This window comes from Girardinichthys multiradiatus, chromosome X (assembly GCF_021462225.1).
Source record: "Girardinichthys multiradiatus isolate DD_20200921_A chromosome X, DD_fGirMul_XY1, whole genome shotgun sequence".
In the NCBI taxonomy this organism is placed as follows: Eukaryota; Metazoa; Chordata; class Actinopteri; order Cyprinodontiformes; family Goodeidae; genus Girardinichthys; species Girardinichthys multiradiatus.
Window position 1 is genome coordinate 28,682,997 of NC_061817.1, and position 21,451 is coordinate 28,704,447.

The 21,451-nt window shown below is 38.6% G+C and overlaps 1 protein-coding gene across 1 annotated transcript; it reads left to right on the plus strand.

The window, feature by feature from the left end:
• Positions 1–3,861: 3,861 nt before the first annotated feature.
• Positions 3,862–21,211, plus strand: LOC124862529 (lysine-specific demethylase 8-like). Its single transcript, XM_047356502.1, has 8 exons — positions 3,862–3,968; positions 6,116–6,597; positions 9,485–9,657; positions 10,274–10,406; positions 10,488–10,553; positions 20,598–20,747; positions 20,829–20,921; positions 21,014–21,211. Exons 2-8 carry the CDS (start codon positions 6,142–6,144, stop codon positions 21,176–21,178), a joined length of 1,236 nt encoding a protein of 411 aa, XP_047212458.1. The 5' UTR covers positions 3,862–3,968; positions 6,116–6,141; the 3' UTR covers positions 21,179–21,211.
• The last annotated feature ends 240 nt before the right edge of the window (positions 21,212–21,451 follow it).

Sequence of the window (21,451 nt, forward strand, 5' to 3'; positions counted from 1 at the left end):
GCCATGACCTTCAGAATGTGCTGGAGCAGTTTGCAGCTGATAGTGAAGCAGGTGAGATGAAAGTCAACTACCATCTGTTCTTGGAAATACTACGTAGTGAGGCTAATATCTAAGTCAAACTGAGGATAATAATTATGATAGTACTTATAAATACCTCTTACAAAAGAAAGGACAAGATGTAGTCATGATGGAGCTGATGATGATAAGGTAACTGAAAATGCTGAAGTTCTGTAGCTAAGGATGCTGAGGAAGCTGAAGGTTTAACTGAATGACAAAGCTCAAAACCCCAGCTTGCCCGTATACAAACAAATAAATAAAAACATTCTAAATGTTTGTATTCCTTAGTTGAACTGATTGTTGTAATTACGTTTACAGACTTTTTCCACATTTTGTTGGTACCTAATTTCTATAAAATCAATTTCAGTATTTCCTTTTTACAAAGATCCTAAAATAGAATCACATAATGACAAGCAAAAAGTATTTTTTTAGAAAGATGTGTAATTTATATTATTGCCAAAAGCTTGTTAATCCATTGTTTCACACAACTTCTGGGGTATGTCATTGCAAGCTTGTCTCCTTGGATGGGCAGTGTTGGTAGATGGACTTTTTTAGGGATCCTGAAGCCCCTCCCTTGTTTTTTCAACTGTGTGCAATAGGTCATTGTCAAACTGGAAGAAGAAATGCAGCCTAGTCTGTAGTACAGAGCAATCAAAGGCTCGTTTTCTTGAAGATTCTGTCCATACTTCCCTGCTGTTACCTTACCCTCTAGACTAGTCGTACAGTTCCTGCCACAGAAAAACATCCCCACACGATTATATTGCCACCCCATACTTCATAATAGGAAAGGTGTTAGCAGGTTCTAGACAAAACACTTGTAGTTAAGGTAAAAGGTTTAATTTATAATGAACCCATTATGTTTAAATGATTACATATTTCAGAAAATTACAAAAATGTCAGAAAACATGTTGCCACTTTGTCATCATGGGGAGGTTTTCTGTAGATAAAACAATTATACTCAAGTTGGTTTTAGAGTAGGTCTGTAAAAACAAAGTATGAGAATGTGAGAGGGTGTAAATAAGCTCTGGTGGCACTGTAATTTCCTCTTTGTTTAGTGCTATGAACAATACTTCATCTGTTTTTGTAGAAATGTGCTAGAATGGGTAGAAATGTTCGGTTCAACATGGAGAGTCTAAAGAGTTTGCTCAAAGAGCTGTAAAGAGCACATGGAGAGGAAGAGGATTCAGGAAAATGGTTTATTTTTTATTGCTGTGAACAATGTTAGAAAATGGCAAGAAATGATGCCACAATGGTGTAACATCAAGATATTTATATTATTTTATTGGTTTCATTCAGTGCATAGATTTATTAATTTAACAGATACATATTCAAGCATATATATTTCAGACATCTAAATGCATTTTTTCTCATCCAATTGGAGATCAAAAGTACATTTTTAAAAAACAAAATTTTCAAAACGTATTTCTCACGCCTACAGAAATGATAAAATCCTATGTAAGATTGTCATAATTTATGCATGAAAGGGCTGGAAAGAACCGCTGCACATCCACATTGAAAGCAATCAGTTGGAGTGGTTTGGACACTATGAGGATGCCTCCTATGCATCTACTGTCTGTGGTTATTTGGGTTTCCTGGACCTGAGCTCAGATAAATGAAAGATGACAGATAGATGGAATTCAAAGCAATGTTATGGAACATTAAATGTGTTTTTGTTTTATTGTTTATTTTATTAGTCTCTGTCTATTGTTGAGCACTGCAGTAACAAGCTGTTGTTTTAAATGTGCTTTATTAATAAAATTCGATTTTACTTGACTTGGTTTTTGCTGTATTCGTTCACCAAAACTGAATTATCTTATAGTCTACTTTGGACTTAAGCAGAAGGTAAGAATATTCTGTTTCTGGAGTTTAGATGCTGCCATTTATACTTTGTTGTCCTAGCCTCAAAACCTTTCTGGTACATTTTTTTGAAGATTTTATAAAATCCTCGTTATTGTAAAAGATATTATTGCTCACAGTATTTCCCAATTCAATCCTAAAGTATTATCTGAAAGACATCAGCTAACAAGGTCTTGGGAAGAACAATGATCCCCCTCTGCTTCCAGATAAACAGGAGAAAGGTTTTTGACCTCTGTGCATGAAGTCGGTCCTGACAGCACAGCAAGGGACAGAGATGCCAGACGTGTGACCTTCAGCTCAGCCCCTCACTGTCTTACAACCATAGAGTATAGCGTGTTTGAATAATGCATCGGTTTCTCCTGCTGGGACCCCCTCACACGCTTACACAAGCAGAGATGCACATACGCAGCATTCGCATTATGGTGTGAGGTTTTATTCTCACACAGTGTAATAAAGACATCATGTTTGACCAGCATGCCTGGTGTCTCAAGGTGTTTGATATAGGTGCAGACACATAGTATGTTGTAGTGGACTTTTTAAGCTATAGTACAGGCAGGAAAATGTTTGTACAACATATTCAAGAAACAGAAGAAGTCTGGTTGTCTTCTACTTAAGCATTTAAGATGGTCATATCCTGGATGACTGAGAACCTACACCAGCATAACCTTAATTTAGTCTAAAATGTTAAATGCTTTTTTGTTTGTTTATTTTGCATGTAGAGAAGCCATTTTTGCTGCTTTTGTTTTTTTTCCCTAAAATAGTAGCAAAACCATAATAAAATTCAACGAACAAGCCCGTGTTGTTCTCATCACAGTAATGTCAAACCTCTGTAAAAGCAAGCGAACTGTAGATCGAGACACGAGGATTCTGAATGTTTACACAGTGAGAGTGAATAGAAATGCTTGAAGCGTCTTAAAATCCCCAGAGATTCCTGGAAAGGCAGCATGTCTCTCTCTTGTTTCCTTCTGCCTTACATACAAGAGCAGCTCAACGATTTCCACCGAGATTATTTGAATTTCACAGAGTGTTTGACATTTGATAATAGTGCTGAGGGTTTATAGATTCTAGAGTTCTCCCAATGAAGACTTCCTATCGTGTTTGTTCATGCCACATCTCTGTGGAATAAAAAGCGGAATGTGAACCAAAAAAAAATACCTGTGTGACATCAAAAGGACAAATGTGATTATTGTTTCAGCGTCACGTGAGCAGACACAAATCTGTAAGCCTTCAAGGAATATCTATATTTGCACAAAACATCATGAGCAGCTGGAGTTCAGCTTGGAAGGAAGAGGAAAGCAAATGTTTGTCTCACAGTTTTGCCATCATTTATCATGATGGGAGTTATCTCAGTGCAACACAGCTATGAGACAAGCTTGTCCACCTGTTGAGACAGATGCATCGGTGTCAACATGTATGTTAATGAGAGTGCGCTGTCACCAGAGCTGTGTCTAGTTACAGCTGACTGTGCTTGGCTACACTCGGTCGACAAAAGGGAAAAGACAGAACTCAGAAGAGAGAGGTGAACAGATTTCCAGAGCTGCTACATGAACGCTAAGGCGTTGTGGACAAATGCAACTGTGTGGGAGTGTGATGTGGGTGAGTGTATAGATAGTAGGAAACTGCCCACACATGCCAAACAAGTGTGAGCGTGAATTCAGTTTGTGGTTTTTCCTGATGGAGGGAAGGTTTCCTTCAGTCTTCTTTTCATGTTACAAAATTTAATCTTATTCAGGGCCAGCCTGGCTGCACACACTTCTGTATCTGTTACATTTCACATAAAAGCATGTAGACCAGATGGTGCATTTATATTATTTGTTTTTCTCTATCAATAAAGAATGACATATAACATAACTTAAAGCCCTCGAAATGGTATTAATAACAAATATTTGCATTTAATGACCTCTAGTGTTCCAGGCGGAACTAATATTTTCCGCGGTTCAAGTTCCCTGTAGGAGTGTTTTTGCTGTATCACAAGTAGCAGAGAGCTGTGCTGTGGAGCTTTCTTCGTAGTCCAGTTTATGATGGGTTTTACAGTGTATTCCAGGTAACAACAGGTAAATATAGCCTTTTAGTTAATTATATTTGATTTAAATATCAACATTTTTAAATAGAGGTTTGTTTTAAGATGCGCTCTTACACGTACACAAGCGTTAGCCTATTTTAAAACGGGTTGTTTTATCATAAAAGACTGGTACTTTTTTACGCTAAAATCAAACGCTTTTGTTCTGTATTTTAAGTCAAACAACTATAATCTTAACACCATTTGTTTTAAGATGGTTTACGGTGACTGTACTTTGTAAAACTTTGAACCTATCATGCTTTTGTGTATTAATTCATTAAGATTAAAAAATATGCACATCCCTATTATGCATCAAAGAATATGTCCATAAAGTTGAACCTAAACACTAACTCAAAACAAAGTCCATGCGTTTATAGACTGAAAAAATTAAGTTGTTATTTACCTTGTACAAGCATACAAACAAAATAAAAATCAAACTTTCCAGTATTTCATCTAAACAATGTACACATAGATCAGTATGAGATTCTTGAGTATGAGTTTTTAAACAGCTTTATAAGGATTAGTTGCTCTCCCTTCCCTTAATTTCTATCACAAGACTGTATATTATTCTGAATAGAACTGTTTCCAGCAGCTTTTCTTTTAAGCAAGGAAAACGTGCTGCCTACTCTCATCCAGCTGACTGGCAGTACATAGCAATAGGGGGAGGAGGGGCAGCACTTTGTTACTATATATTGCATACAGCCAGACAAAACTGGGGTCCCTCCCTTAATCGCTAGGAACATTGTGACAGACAGTTGTAATAGTTTTAAAACTGTAATTTATTATAGTCTTGTTATACCTTGATTCTGATAATGGTCGCTGTACAATTGGTTTGTACATAACTCTTAAATTATTCATTTTTGGGGGCTACATGTATTCCCCAAGGAAAATCTTGAGGAGTGTTATGCTTTAGATTGTTTGACTATGATTATGCAAAACAACAGAACGGGATAAATCTTTGTCCACCACATTGGAAAATAGTGTTTGGCTCATCCACATTCAAGAACGATAAAAAAAAGTCAAACCATTAAACATTAATCAAACATACAATAAAGTTGTAAAAAAAAAAAAAAAGCAAGCTGGCTAAAAATCTATACAAGTTAAAATAAATAAAAAATCAGGAAATATAAAATAAGTTTATTTAGTTACTATGGGCTTGTCGTGAGTTAAGAATGCATGATAGCATTTAGAAGAAGTTTTTCACCACACTTTTAGCCAAAGGCTGCTCTCTAGCGCCTCCCACAGCTGAGAAGGTGAAAGTGACGTAAAAGAGGATGAAAACTGTTGGCAATAATTCTCCAAGCTTGTTTTGTCCTCCTGCCAGTGTGCAGGAGGCTCAGATGTTTTAGCGGGTTTCCCGCTTTTTTGTGCTTTTTATTGACACAATTTAATTTGTTTACACAGCTTAGGTAAACAAAACAGCAAGGTAGATTTTTAGGACGTTCTCAGCAGGTGTATGGGATACGTGCTCAATATTCTGTGAAATAACTTAATCTTTTAAGGAGATTGAGTGGTTGTGAACAGTATGACTAGCTTTTAAGTTTATGCTTCTTGTTTTTTTTCAGTGTGTCATTTCATGTGACTGTGTAACGATCTGAGAACTGCCGAAGGCCAATAACGTAGCTTAGACATGTGGTTTATAAAAACAATCATTAATTTTGCCTGCTTTTGGGTTCACATGGTTGTGTTCCCATTTAAACAATAAATCAGGTGCTCATGTGTTGGCAACATCTCCCGCAACAAAGATCATCCAAGTATGGATGGAGTAACACAAAGGCAGTTTTGGCATTTCCGTGCTGCAAACTGTCATCATTGTGCATGTGTCACACGTACAGTCCTGGCTGAGGTTGTCCTCACCTGTGTTTTGTGTTTGCCAGTTAGGAAATTAGGTGTACTTGTCTGTTCCCTGCAGCAGTAAGGCTGTATGTGTGTGACGAGGGTGGGCAGATATTTGCAGATTGTTACACTGATGAGCCCACAACCTGCCAAGCACACATGTGATCAAGTTCCAGCCTTTGTCTCTAAACAATTACATCAACATGTTCCAAGTTAGACTGTGCATGCTGTGGATGCAACTTTTAGATTAGAATTTCTTTTGGATCATCAGTTCACTTTTACCAATTGCTATTCTCCACCTTGCAGAACATAGAACGACCTTTGTTTCAACCATGGCATTTTTGTGGTCAAAAATCTCAGCCACTCTTCCACCTAATGAAGAACAGTTTCCGCTGCAGTTTAGTGAGAAAGTGGCATTAAGTGTGGTGGAAATGCTGAAACGGGCCCGGCTGCAGCTGTACGGCGAAACGACGAGAGCTAGCCAAATTCTCAATGCTCAAATCATTTTGGACTATTCATGGGAGAGACTCAACACGGGAACATGGCGCCATGTGGACAAAGAGTGGAGGCGAGTTTACTCCTATGGCTGCCTGTTCAAAGCGGCTGCGCTGTGTCGAGAAAATCCATCAGAGGAAGAGATCCGGCAGGCGATCAGGACATGTGACATGGGTCTGCTGATGGGTGCAGCCATCATGGGAAATATACTTCAGGTCATTGTTTGTATTCTGCAAAGCGAAATAAGGAAATTGGCTGAAGAAGAAGATAATCATGAAAATATGGAGGCTAAGGTTGGTTTTTTTTTTCACATATGTGTTTGTGTTCTTGCACGAAGTAGCAGTTTTATGTGGTTCAGCCAAAATAATAGTTTTTAATTGCTTTGTGGCTGAGGACCTGGCAAAACTTTATCGTGGTACACCTCATGAGGTGTAGCTGAAGATAAAGTGCCACTAATACTCAAAGGTCTGATGTCTGTATTTAGACCAGACTTTTTTTTTTTTTTTAACATCCAAAACAGTAGGACTGAAACAACTGTCATCAACTTCTTGTATTAAAATAAATAACAGAAAAAAATAATTTGATTCACCTTCCTCTACTAAAGCATGTTTTTAATTTATATTTAAGTTGATCAGTGTCTAGCAACGTTTAATTATTGATAAAACGTTCAGCTTTTCTTAGGGTATATCCTGTTTTACAGGGTTATGAAATGACATATACAGAAGCGTATTTCTTTTAGCTGTTCCTAAAAATGAGAAAGACTAAAGAACATGTCGGGTATGTATTAATCTTGAGAAGTCAAGGAATTATGACAAAAAATTGGCTTCTCATCCTAACTTGCTTATATCTATTTAAAGGTTTAATGTTAAAGGTTAAAATTAACAGGAACTGTGACAGACGTAGCTGGACGAAGACCCATGTCTGTCTGTCACCGTACAGAGAAAATGCTAAGCCAGGTAAAAATAGATTTCCAAAGCTCACAGTTAGAGAATTGCAACAAGGAGTTGAGTCTTGGGATAACCAAGTTTCCATCATGATGATTGTGCAAAGAAGGATTCTTCATAAAATGAAAAACATTATGGAGAACCCTGAGATTCCTCTAAATGAGACTGTCTTACAACAATAGATTGTCTTCAGTCAGAGGCTTCTTCAAATCTGCTGTAAGACAGACCGCTACAGGGTATCCTTCCTGCCCACAGCCAACAGCTGTTTGAAGAGACCTGCATAATATGAGCTACAACAACATTCAGTTTCCCATTTGGATTAATTATTTTTGAATTCGAATAATATGCCATCTACATGCCAAACTGGTTGATTGCTACCCATGCCAGTAAAAAACAAGCAGGCTGTTCTGACTTCACAAATGCGGAGTTTGCTAAATGCTACTCGATTCATGAGTTTTGGTCAGTCAGTCAGTCAGTCATTTTCTACCGCTTATTCCATAGTGGGTCACGGGGATGCTGGTGCCTATATCTAGCAGTCTATGGGCGGGAGGCAGGGTACAATTTGGACAGGTCGCCAGTCCATCGCAGGGCAACACACAAACAACCATGCACACACTCATTCATACACCTAAGAGCAATTTAGAGTGACCAATTAACCTAACAGGCATGAAAAAAAAACAATGAATACCGTATTTTCCGCACTATAAGGCGCACCGGATTATAAGGCGCACCTTCAAAGAATGGCCTATTTTAGAACTTTTTTCATATATAGGGCGCACCGGATTATAAGGCGCATAGAATAGAAGCTACTGCAGTCAAACGTTTGACTGGGGTTGCGTTATGCATCCACTAGATGGAGCTGTGCTAAAGAGAATGTCAACAAAACAGATAAGTCAGTCAGTCAAACTTTATTAATACACTACAAACCAGCGTTCTGATAACTCCATTCACTCTCATGGTAAGGTCTCCTCTACATAGAATTCTATTGAATAGAGCCAACCGCACGTTAGGAATGCATTGGAGTCTATGAAGTTGAAGTTGAAATCAAACGTTAGTTAAAACGTGAAAGGGAACTTTTCCCTGATTCAGTAAACACGTAAAAGAAACAGTTTGATGCACTAAATCAAACGTTAGTACATTCACAATATAGTAGCATTAACTGTTGAATTCTCTCGCTGCTGCTCTATTCCCATGTTCGACTGCGTAGCTGACAGCCTTGAGTTTGAACTCAGCATCGTAAGCGTGTCTCTTGAAAGGTGCAATTTTGGGGTCGTTATACACACACAAGTGGTGTTGGACTAGGAGTAAGCACAGTACAGGTGTTTACCGCTATTACTTCGGCGACGCCCCTGACTACGGTAGCCGTAATGCTGCAAGCGGTGTGGCTTTGTAGTATCAGTCGTACTGAAACATTTTGACAGAGCGCCGTGTACAACCAGTATGGATCAACCAATTAACCAATTGATCCATATATAAGGCGCTCCGGATTACAAGGCGCACTGTCATTTTTTTGAGAAAATTAATGGTTTTTAAGTGTGCCTTATAGTGCGGAAAATACGGTAGGTTGAAAACCTCTTAAATTGTTATTATTAATTTATTATTTACTGAGTAAAAGGGACGATCTGTGGTGCTAGTGTCTCATTTTTTTTTTCCAAAAGTTACAACCTTGTTAGAGTCCCTTGTCTCAGTCCCCAGACCTAAATCCTATAGAACACCTGTGGGATGAAGAGAGGAGATCATGAGAAAGGTCAAATTTCCGTCTCTGTGTATGCTCACTCACTGAAACTGTGCAACAAAAAGGGAGGTGGTATAACAGCAGGGATGTCAATGATTGTGGCACCAGTGATTTTTCTATGTATGTTTACCATCTGAATAAATGTACTCAATTGAAGGTTGGATCTTTTTTTGTTGTTGTTTTTCTTCAGCACAAGTTTAGGCTTTTGCAATAAAAGATACATTCATGTATTTATTTTGACGGAACTCTTAACCAGAGTGCTAATAAACAGCAAGGATGCTGAATATACCAAAACTAGTTTTCTTTCCTCTTTCAGCTGCCAATTACATATATATATTTTCTTTCATAATTGTGAAATAAATAAAACACCCAGCTAAGTGAAAACAACACTTAAAACTAATTATTTAGTGAAACGTCTGAAATACTGAATGTTTTTTGGTTGGTATCCTCTGACGTATAAACTGACCTTGTTTCACTTTTCTGCTCCGCCATCGTTAACAGAAAAGAAAGATTGCGAGCCCACATGTTGGTCTAATCAAAGAAGAGTTGGCAGTTCCCAGAATTAAGTGTCCTTCACTGGAAAGTTTCAATGCAAACCACCTCCTTCCCCTCAAACCAGTGATTTTAGAGGGGATAATTGACCACTGGCCTGCCCTCAACAAACATCCCTGGAGGTTTGTTTTCTAAGAATCTACTCGTATTCAGCTGATTCTGTTTCTTAATGGTATTAACACTTCTTTGCGTGTTTATTTTCAAATAAATTAAACAAAAAATCTGACTTTTTAGAAGAATTTTACAAATTCACATTCAGCCTTTTAGCTTTTATTATTACAATTATCCTCCAGTTATATTCAGTCTAGCAAAGTAATCAGACTGATATACACTTGTGACAAGAGCTGAGAGCTCTCATAGGGCTGAGAGGACAGGGAAGCTGGAGGACTCTCATATAGAAGGAGAACTGACCCATAGCACAAACTTAAACAGTCTGAATGATAATGTATGTCTTAACTTAAATTACTTTAAATACGTCGAAATGAAGACAATAAACGGAGCACAAGTCGGTTAATTTGTACATCTCCAATTCTTCACTTTAAATCCTTTCAGTTTATTAGACGTTGCTCTCCTGTATTTTCTGCTACTCTCTTAAAATAAAGCTCCAAATGTCTGATTCACATCCATGTTTTATCATGTTGTTGCAAAGTGCAAAGGCGCTACAGAGCAGCCTTTGCACTCCTCAAATCACAATGGCCGTGTATTATTGTGGATAGTAATTATCTACTTCCTGTAAAGCGTTGAGTACCTGAGGTCTGTGGCCGGCTGCCGGACTGTTCCTGTTGAGGTGGGGTCCCGCTATACAGACGAGGACTGGTCACAAACGCTGCTAACGGTCAATGAGTTCATCGACAAATACATATTGAATAAAGTGAGTGTCTCTTATTTAAAGTCTGCATGATAATTCCAGTTATGGGTAAAAAAACGTATTGTCCTGTTGTTTGTTTCCTAGGTTCCTGTGTCTGAGAATGGATACAAAGCTGTGGGTTATCTTGCTCAACACCAGCTTTTTGATCAGGTACATATACTAGTGATCTCACATGTTAATAACATTTCAGGGTTGTCCTCTTATCTTTGATGTGTTGAAACTGAACTATGTCACATTAACACAGGGCATCACAAAGTATCTGTGATTTATGAAGTGCAAGAAAAAGGATTCACGGCTTTTAAAGGTTTTATGAAGATCTGACGTGTCGTGCATTTTATGTTTTTATCCATTGTTCTTTGCAAAATAGTTGCAGCTCAGTCAGAGTGAATAGAGATCAGCTATGGACTTAATTTAAGTCTTGCCACAGATTTCCAATCAGATTTTGGCCTGGACTTTAAGTGGGCCATTTGAACTAGGCTCTAAACTATTCCAATGTAGCTCTGGATGTATGTTTTCCTGCTGGAAGAAGAACCTCCGCCCCAGTCGTGAGTCTTTTGCAGCCTCTAACAAGTTCTCCTCCAGGATTGTCCTGTATTAAGCTTCATCTATCTTTCCATCAACTCAGATCAGCCTCCCTATCCCTGCTGAAGAAAAGCATGCACACAGCATGATGCTGCTACCACCATGTTTCACTGTAGGGATGCAGTGATCAGGGTGATGCACAGAGTTAATGATCTGCCACACACAGCATCTTGCATGTTGGCCAAAGCACCTTCTTTATCTTTGCTGTTTCTCCTAAATGGCTTATTGCAGCTTTAAAATATACTTTCTATGGGTTTCTTTCGACAATGCATTTATTTTATGCCACTCCTCCATAAGGACCAGATTTGAGGAATAATGTTTAATGTGTTTCTTTGTCTTCATGCTGTTTGTTTACTAATGTTCTCTAACAAAACAGAGAACAGCTATATATTGAGATTAAACAGTACTCTGAAGTTAGTTGGAATTAATTTCATTTAGGGGTGTCAGGGTAAAGGGGGCTGAATATAAATGCATGCCACACATTTCTGATCTGTATTTGTAAAGACAAAAAAGATCATGTAATTTTCAGTCAGCTTCACTGATTCCCAACTAAATACATTGAAGTTTGAGGTTATAACATGACCTAATGTGACCAAGTTTAATGGCTTTGAATCCTTTTACAAGATACTGTAAGTACTTTGCAGAATAAACCTAAAGCCATCACCAACAGGGTGTCAGTTTTTTTCTCCTGGAAAACTCTACTAATTGGAACCTGAAATGGTTGATTTGTTGTCTAAGGGTCTGTTGTCTTCTTCACCACATCATCATGAGCTGATTTAGATGAGACCTGCTTTTTGGTTTGTTTGGCGCATCTCAAAAGCAGAATGAGCAGCTACCTAAACATTTATAATCTGCTGTTTGATCAAGGTAGAAAATAAGCTTAAAGTGAGGAAGCAAAAATAGAGTTTTAGGAAAGGAAAATAAGCAATTCTTTATATTTGAAATCATATCAAATACACTCTCACAACAGAATATTAATAATCCAATTTACTAATGCTATATCACAGATTTTTGCACTAACTTTTGATATGAGGTAGTGCATTGTAGATTGAGCTTTACAAAGGGATCATGCATCATTTTCATATTCGAGACATTTTTGTTAGTAAAACAAAAACTTTCACAATCAGCCCTAAATTAAGTACAGTGGGGAGAACACGTATTTGATACACTGCCGTTTTTGTAGGTTTTCCTGTTTGCAAAGCATCTAGAAGTCTTTCATTTTCATCCCTGGCAAACGTTGTCGAGAACCACAGGAAACGTCTGACATCTGTAATCGCAAACAAAGGTTTCTGTACCAAATATTAAGTTTTGTTTTTCTGATGTGTCAAATACTTGTGTCATGCAATAAAATGCAAGTTAATTCCTTAAAAATCACACAATGTGATTTTCTGGATTTTTGTTTTAGATTCCATCACTCACAGTTGAAGAGTACCTATGATCAAAATGAAAGACTTCTAGATGCTTTGCAAGTGGGAAACCCACAAAATCAGCACTGTATGAAATGCTTGTTCTCCCCATTGTACGTAATTTAGGGCTGAAACAATCGGATTAATTGTTTTTAATTGATTATTGGAATAATTGTCAACTAATTTAGTAATTGAATATTTGTTACCTGGTGTATACAGACCCTAAAGCATGTCATTTGCTGCAAGAACAACCCACTCAGAGCAGTAATTAAGCTAAAACTGTACAAAAAAGACATTTTGGATTAAAGATGAAAAACCTTCTTTGTCTGTAAATATACTCCTCAAGTGGCGTAGCTTTAGCATCACCTGGTTCAAATTCTGCAAAAAATCTCCTATTAAGTACTTTTTGCTATGACATTAATCAATGAATAAAAAAAAAAATTACGGATTAATCAGTTAACCAAGTAATTGTTAGTTGCAGGCATAATTTAATTCTTAATACTTACAGAGTACCGTATTTTCCACACTATAAGGCGCACCGGATTATAAGGCGCATAGAATAGAAGCTACTGCAGTCAAACGTTTGTCTGGGGTTGCGTTATGCATCCACTAGATGGAGCTGTGCTAAAGAGAATGTCAACAAAACAGTCAGATAAGTCAGTCAGTCAAACTTTATTAATACACTACAAACCAGCGTTCTGATAACTCCATTCACTCTCATGGTAAGGTCTCCTCTACATGGAATTCTATTGAATAGAGCCAACCGCACGTTAGGAATGCATTGGAGTCTATGAAGTTGAAGTTGAAATCAAACGTTAGTTAAAACGTGAAAGGGAACTTTTCCCTGATTCAGTAAACATGTAAAAGAAACAGTTTGATGCACTAAATCAAACGTTAGTACTGTTAACCTTTCCTGTTTCTGTCCCCTGACCGTAGTCTGATGACACAGGGGAGACGCTTTCTCCAGGGCCGAAGTTACTAGTTTCCTCGGGGTTAACTCCCTCACTCATACGTTGCTGAGTTGAGCATGAAGAAACAGCATCAAAACACTGAGTTGTTGACGAGATTCGGGGTTCTTTTTAATGACTTTGCAGCACGTAAAAACACAGGGCTTACAGACTCATACACCGCTGCTCCGGTCGCCGTCTCTACCCACCCCACACACACAATAATACCGACGTCACTCCTTCACTCTTGATTCTCAGCTACGGCAGCACACAGCGCCACCTCTGTCCGGAGGAGTAATGTCAACATCTTCCATACACACACACGAAACATACACCCCACACACTGAGCTTCTAATCACATATAGTTCAGGCAATTCCTGCAACAGTACATTCAAATACACACACAAGTGGTGTTGGACTAGGAGTAAGCACAGTACAGGTGTTTACCGCTATTACTTCGGCGACACCCCTGACTACGGTAGCCGTAATGCTGCAAGCGGTGCGGCTTTGTAGTTTACCAGTCGTACTGAAACATTTTGACAGAGCGCCGTGTACAACCAGTATGGATCAACCAATTAACCAATTGATCCATACAGGTCCTTCTCAAAATATTAGCATATTGTGATAAAGTTCATTATTTTCCATAATGTCATGATGAAAATTTAACATTCATATATTTTAGATTCATTGCACACTAACTGAAATATTTCAGGTCTTTTATTGTCTTAATACGGATGATTTTGGCATACAGCTCATGAAAACCCAAAATTCCTATCTCACAAAATTAGCATATCATTAAAAGGGTCTCTAAACGAGCTATGAACCTAATCATCTGAATCAACGAGTTAACTCTAAACACCTGCAAAAGATTCCTGAGGCCTTTAAAACTCCCAGCCTGGTTCATCACTCAAAACCCCAATCATGGGTAAGACAGCCGACCTGACTGCTGTCCAGAAGGCCACTATTGACACCCTCAAGCAAGAGGGTAAGACACAGAAAGAAATTTCTGAACGAATAGGGAAGGAAAAAGTGTGGCAGAAAACGCTGCACAACGAGAAGAGGTGACCGGACCCTGAGGAAGATTGTGGAGAAGGGCCGATTCCAGACCTTGGGGGACCTGCGGAAGCAGTGGACTGAGTCTGGAGTAGAAACATCCAGAGCCACCGTGCACAGGCGTGTGCAAGAAATGGGCTACAGGTGCCGCATTCCCCAGGTCAAGCCACTTTTGAACCAGAAACAGCGGCAGAAGCGCCTGACCTAGGCTACAGAGAAGCAGCACTGGACTGTTGCTCAGTGGTCCAAAGTACTTTTTTCGGATGACAGCAAATTCTGCATGTCATTTGGAAATCAAGGTGCCAGAGTCTGGAGGAAGACTGGGGAGAAGGAAATGCCAAAATGCCAGAAGTCCAGTGTCAAGTACCCACAGTCAGTGATGGTCTGGGGTGCCGTGTCAGCTGCTGGTGTTGGTCCACTGTGTTTTATCAAGGGCAGGGTCAATGCAGCTAGCTATCAGGAGATTTTGGAGCACTTCATGCTTCCATCTGCTGAAAAGCTTTATGGAGATGAAGATTTCATTTTTCAGCACGACCTGGCACCTGCTCACAGTGCCAAAACCACTGGTAAATGGTTTACTGACCATGGTATCACTGTGCTCAATTGGCCTGCCAACTCTCCTGACCTGAACCCCATAGAGAATCTGTGGGATATTGTGAAGAGAACGTTGAGAGACTCAAGACCCAACACTCTGGATGAACTAAAGGCCGCTATCGAAGCATCCTGGGCCTCCATAAGACCTCAGCAGTGCCACAGACTGATTGCCTCCATGCCACGCCGCATTGAAGCAGTCATTTCTGCAAAAGGATTCCCGACCAAGTATTAAGTGCATAACTGTACATGATTATTTGAAGGTTGACGTTTTTTGTATTAAAAACACTTTTCTTTTATTGGTCGAATGAAATATGCTAATTTTGTGAGATAGGAATTTTGGGTTTTCATGAGCTGTATGCCAAAATCATCCGTATTAAGACAATAAAAGACCTGAAATATTTCAGTTAGTGTGCAATGAATCTAAAATATATGAATATTAAATTTACATCATTACATTATGGAAAATAATTAACTTTATCACAATATGCTAATATTTTGAGAAGGACCTGTAGATGCCCGAGCCACCTCAACTGGCTCCTCTCGATGTGGAGAAGCAACAGCTCTACTCCGAGCCCCTCCCGGATGGCCGAGCTCCTCACCCTATCTCTAAGGGAGTGCCCGGCCACCCTACGGAGGAAGCTCATTTCAGCCACTTGTATCCGGGATCTCGTTCTTTCGGTCATAAAACTTCCAAAATGTCTTAATAATTTTTGGCGCTTATTGTTGCTTTGGAACAACCTTTTTTTTCCAGGGTGGAATATTTACACAACAGACATCTTTGGTGAAGTGAAAAAATAAGAATACAAGTTTGAATTTGTTGTGGATTTCCTTCAACCCACAAAGGACATACATGCTTGAATATATTAATAGAATACAATACTTAAACCACACCAATTTTTTAGCCTTCAACACGTTTCTGGCATAATTTTGACTGGATAACTTAGTTGTGATTTAAATTAGAGTTAGTTTAAATTGATTGGTTCCTGCCATGAACCTGATCTTTCAGCACAGACCACAAATGTTCAATAGAATTGAGGTCAGGGCTTTAGGTATGCAATGCCAGCCTGGTTTATGCTTTTAAAATTGGTGTAATGTTTGTCTAGCCAGAACATCAAATTGTGTGTCTTGATTGTCTGCATCAAATTGTCACACCTAACAAACCTTAAGATGTTTAGAAACAATCCAGCAGCCCCCAAGGCTGGAGTATGTCATGAACTTGAAACTGCAGGAACACCAATGTCTCTGTCCACAGGAGAGTGAGTTTTACATTGCCATTGTTAAAGAGGGGGCAGACCAATAAAGGAGCCCCTGCTGCAAACTCTTGAAGCCATCCCACAAGGACAAGCCACATGCTATCTGGAGAAAGGTTTCATAGTCAATCAAAGACTAAGATTGAGTTGTTTGACCACAGTTTGGTTGAAAGAATCAAAGTAAAGTTTTTAAACTGTTAAGCATGGTGGTAGTATAAAGTCGGCATTCTTTTTTTGCTGTCAAAGGTTCTGGTGGGTTTAGCAAAGTGGCTGGATATAAGGAGGACTACAAATTAATTCTTCATGGTTGAAACTGAGGTGCAGTTGTTAATTTAGAGTCAGAAGCTTGCTGATGGGTACAAAATTAAATGTGGTTTTACCTGCCTCTTGCTAAGGGAAATCTATCCAAATACTAGTGTGGGCATTTGTATACAGTCACCAGCTACAGTCTGAGGTATACACATGCAGTTGTTTGTGAATACAACAGCGACTCAGCCAATCACATGACAGCAACTTAAAGATTTCAGCCATTTAGACATAGGAAAGACAACTTTATGAAGTTCAAATGGATCATCAGAATGGGGGTGAAATGGAATGTAAGAAATTTGGAACATTGCAATTGATTTCTGCTGCAACAATCACATCTTACTGTCAGAATTTTGTTTGAAACTATGAAAGCATAAACTTCATCCTTCCATGTATCAACGATTGTTGTTTCTCCAATGGACCCAATTCCCCTTTTTCTTCATGCACCTTGGGTCTCTTAGTAGCAGGTGAGTATAATTTGCTTGCCACAGCCTACCTGAGAATCATTTCCTGATCATGTCCATCCCTTTAGAACCTCAGTGTACCCATGTTCTGATACCTTCTTCCAGCAGAATGATGCATTATATTGCAAAGCTCAGATCATCTAAAACTGGTTTCTTAAACACTATTTATTCACTGTAGTCCAAGGGCCTCCACAGTAACCAGATGTAAATCCAATAAGATGTGGTGGAATTGGAGATTCATTTCATGAAGCTGTCTTAACAGTATTGACCAAAATATCTTCTTACACCTTGTAAAATTAATGACCTGTAGAAATGAAGCTGTTCGGAAATGCAAAATTTGAACCTATATGTATATTTTAGACTACATGTGAAGGTACACTCAAGCCTGTGCATCCAATTAGTGAAATCTTTACTGTACTGGTTGTACTGTAGCTGTCTGTTAAGTAATCATTCCAACAATCATTCAAATATATTTAAAACCTCAAATTAATATGGGAGTTATCCTGATAATGGGTGGATGTAAACTTCTGACCAAAACTTTAGTTGCTCCTCACCCTCATGTTTGTACCAAGAAAACAGCCTGTAAAAGAAAAACAGACAGTATTCAAAGCACAACTATTTCACAGTCTCCATCAGAGGTTATTTTGCCTCTCCTTTAATTCATAAGCCTTGCATTGTTGCCACACAATTCATTTTTTCCAGAGTACAGTACACCGGGGCATTATTACCCCTCTACCTCTGTGATGGAGATATTCCTTTTGCGACTTAAGACCCCTTCATGTTTTTATTACAACACAACCATACATCTTCCCTGTGTCTTGATGGTGCTAAGGGAGTGCAGCAGCCATCTAGCACTTCATGCTTCCATCTGCTGAAAAGCTTTATGGAGATGAAGATTTCATTTTTCAGCACGACCTGGCACCTGCTCACAGTGCCAAAACCACTGGTAAATGGTTTACTGACCATGGTATCACTGTGCTCAATTGGCCTGCCAACTCTCCTGACCTGAACCCCATAGAGAATCTGTGGGATATTGTGAAGAGAACGTTGAGAGACTCAAGACCCAACACTCTGGATGAACTAAAGGCTGCTATCGAAGCATCCTGGGCCTCCATAAGACCTCAGCAGTGCCACAGGCTGATTGCCTCCATGCCACGCCGCATTGAAGCAGTCATTTCTGCCAAAGGATTCCCGACCAAGTATTGAGTGCATAACTGTACATGATTATTTGAAGGTTGACGTTTTTTGTATTAAAAACACTTTTCTTTTATTGGTCGAATGAAATATGCTAATTTTGTGAGATAGGAATTTTGGGTTTTCATGAGCTGTATGCCACAATCATCCGTATTAAGACAATAAAAGACCTGAAATATTTCAGTTAGTGTGCAATGAATCTAAAATATATGAATGTTAAATTTTCATCATTACATTATGGAAAATAATGAACTTTATCACAATATGCTAATATTTTGAGAAGGACCTGTATATAAGGCGCTCCGGATTACAAGGCGCACTGTAATTTTTTGAAAAAATTAAAGGTTTTTAAGTGCGCCTTATAGTGCGGAAAATACGGTACTATTTGAAAGTTAGGAAAATCCTGCAGACTCAAAATAAACTGATAGTTGTGTCCAAAGGTTTGACAGGTACCTGTACATTCTGGGATGGTTTCTTTTTACAGTATTTAAATTTGTGCTGCAGGAAATTGGAAATTGCTTTGAACCAGTGGTAAAGCTTTAAAGAAGTAACATAAAAAACTGAGAGACTCTGGGATTAAACTGCTCTGAAAAAGGTCAAATTAAGTAAGATGATGAGGTCTACAATCATGTCTGTGGCTCTGTGTTGGCTCTTCTGTGATACTTAAATAAAAAATGTTGCATTACAGAAATCAAAATTAGGAATCATAGAATTTAACTCACATGGGGTTATTATTTTCAGGGCTATAAAAATCTGTACTAAGGCTGAAAAGTAATTTGGGTTGCATGATATTAGGAAAACATGGCATTGTAATATTGTTGATAATATTGCAAGGACAATATTGATTGCGATTTTCCTCACTACTCCCTTTCTTTTCCATCATTGCAATGTCCCAACCACTTCCCTTGATCTTTCTGATTTTGGTCACTAAGATCAAAATCAACCCTGGACATAAAGGGCAATAAAAGTTCATCTAAACTGCAAAATACATTTTGAAATGTTATAGCCTGCCAAATATTACATCCTAGCAGTCCTTTACAAATGTGGCATTGGACACATTGATGTTGCCATGACAACTGCCATCCATATATGCTATGAAAAAGTTCCATCCTACAGATTTCTACTTTTAACACCTAAATATGTTAGATTGTCAAACAAATTGTAATTATATCATGAGGTAAATATGAAAAGCATTTTTCAATAACCACTCCACCATTAAATCATGAATTAATTATGATTAATCACATCTTGTGTGGTGAGTCAGTTTTACTAGCCACACCTAGACATGATTAGGTCAGGGCATAATGGGTTGTAAAGACATTCAAGAACAGATGAGAAACAAATTCGCTGACATCAGTCACTTTAGAAAGGGTTTCAAAGCCAGTTGTAAGGCTTTGGGACAGCAGTGAACCAAGACTGATCAGAATACCAAAATTAATCCATGACCGCATCAACAACTCATCCAGGAGGTCACAACTGCACCTTTTGAAAAGATTGTAATCCGCTATCTAACCAAAGGTGGCAGTAATGCACCATAAACCTAAAGGCCAGCCTCTGTTAAACAAAAAGAAGAAGAGGATAAAAAGAGCGAATAATGAATAACCAGTGTCAGACATAGTTGTGGGACTGTGATGTTTGGAGCTGCTTTGCTTCTTCAGGACCTGGGCGACTTGCTGGAATTCATGGAAACATGAATTCTGCTTTCTACTGGAAAATCCTAAAGGAGAAAGTCCAGCCATTTTGTTGACCTTAAGTTCAGTTGCTCTTGGGTTATACAGCAGGACAATGATCCAAAGCACACAAGCGCATCAACCTCTGAATGGCTCAGAAAAACTGAAGTTTTGGAGCCTAGTCAAAGTCCTGACTTACACTGACTGAAATGCTTTGCTTTGACCTTAAACTGGCCGGTCCTGCTCAACTACTCTCTAGTGTGGCTGAGTTAAAACAATTAAGCAGAGAAGAGTGGGCCAAAAGTTCACAGCGATGTAAAAAGCTCATTGCCATATGTTGCAAAAATGTGATGCCAGTCGTTGCTGCCAAGGGTGGCACAACCAGTTACTAGGTTTAGGAGGCAATTAATTATTCACATAGGGCCAAGTTGCTTTGGATAGCGTTTCCCCTTTTAAGAAATAAAATTATTGTTTGAAGCTTCCTTTTTGTTTTACTTTGTCTTTTAAAAAAAATTATTTCATGAAACCTCGACGTGACAAAAATGGCAAAAAAAAAACAAAACTGTAAATCTGTTTCACAGCCCTGTATTATACAGTGCCTCCTTCACATCCATGTATTTTTGGGAAAAGGAAGAATCAATTGCTGAAAGATATTGTCAAATCCGCCAGTAACACAAAACTAATTAGTAAGGAGAATCTTTTTTTGTTTGTTTCATTTTCCCTCTTAGATCCCAGAGCTAAAGGAAGACATCTGCATCCCAGATTATTGTTGTCTTGGTGAAGGAGATGAAGATGACATTACTGTAAATGCATGGTTTGGACCCATGGGTACAGTATCTCCTCTTCACCAAGATCCTCAGCAGAACTTCCTGGCTCAGGTGATTATAACTATTCTCTTTTAAAACATCTGCCATCTGATCAGAGTATAACCACTTAGGATTTCCTTTGCATATCTAAAGGTAGTGGGAAGCAAATACATACGGCTGTATTCCCCAGAGGACACAGAGAAGCTTTATCCTCATGAATCTCAGCTTCTTCATAACACCAGTCAGGTACGATTTACCGTCTATAGAGAAAGCATGCATTACGCCTGCCAAGAATAAAAAAGGTTCTGTGTTTCCAGCTTTTGACCTCTTCTGTGCAGGTGGAGGTGGAGAATCCAGACGCTGAACGCTTCCCTGAGTTTGTCAAGGCGCCATATCTGGAATGTGTCTTACAGCCTGGAGACGTGCTGTTCATCCCTGTCAAACACTGGCACTATGTCCGATCTTTAGAAGTCAGCTTTTCTGTCAGCTTTTGGTGGTCGTGATTTCATTTGATAATAAAATAAATGTAATCTCCATTCTCCTGCTGTTAAGAGTCTTTACCCAATTTGAGGTTAATTTCCTGTAATGTCAGATCACACAAACCTTTCAACGTTAAACACACACTGCTGAATGATTAGTCTAATTCAACTGCTGATGAGTGAAACATTTATTGTGTGCAATGTTAAATGCAGCATAAACCAACCAAAACACTGCAGATATTAGTCATCTGATTTGATGCTATTCTCTTTGGAAATTGGCGTATTTAATTGCCTACT

Coding starts and splice junctions, on each gene's coding strand:
- LOC124862529 (XM_047356502.1), top strand. CDS start 6,142: ATGGCATTTTTGTGGTCAAAAATCTCAGCCACTCTTCCACCTAATGAA. Junction 9,658..10,273: donor CTCAACAAACATCCCTGGAG/GTTTGTTTTCTA, acceptor CTTCCTGTAAAG/CGTTGAGTACCTGAGGTCTG. Junction 10,554..20,597: donor AACACCAGCTTTTTGATCAG/GTACATATACTA, acceptor TTTCCCTCTTAG/ATCCCAGAGCTAAAGGAAGA.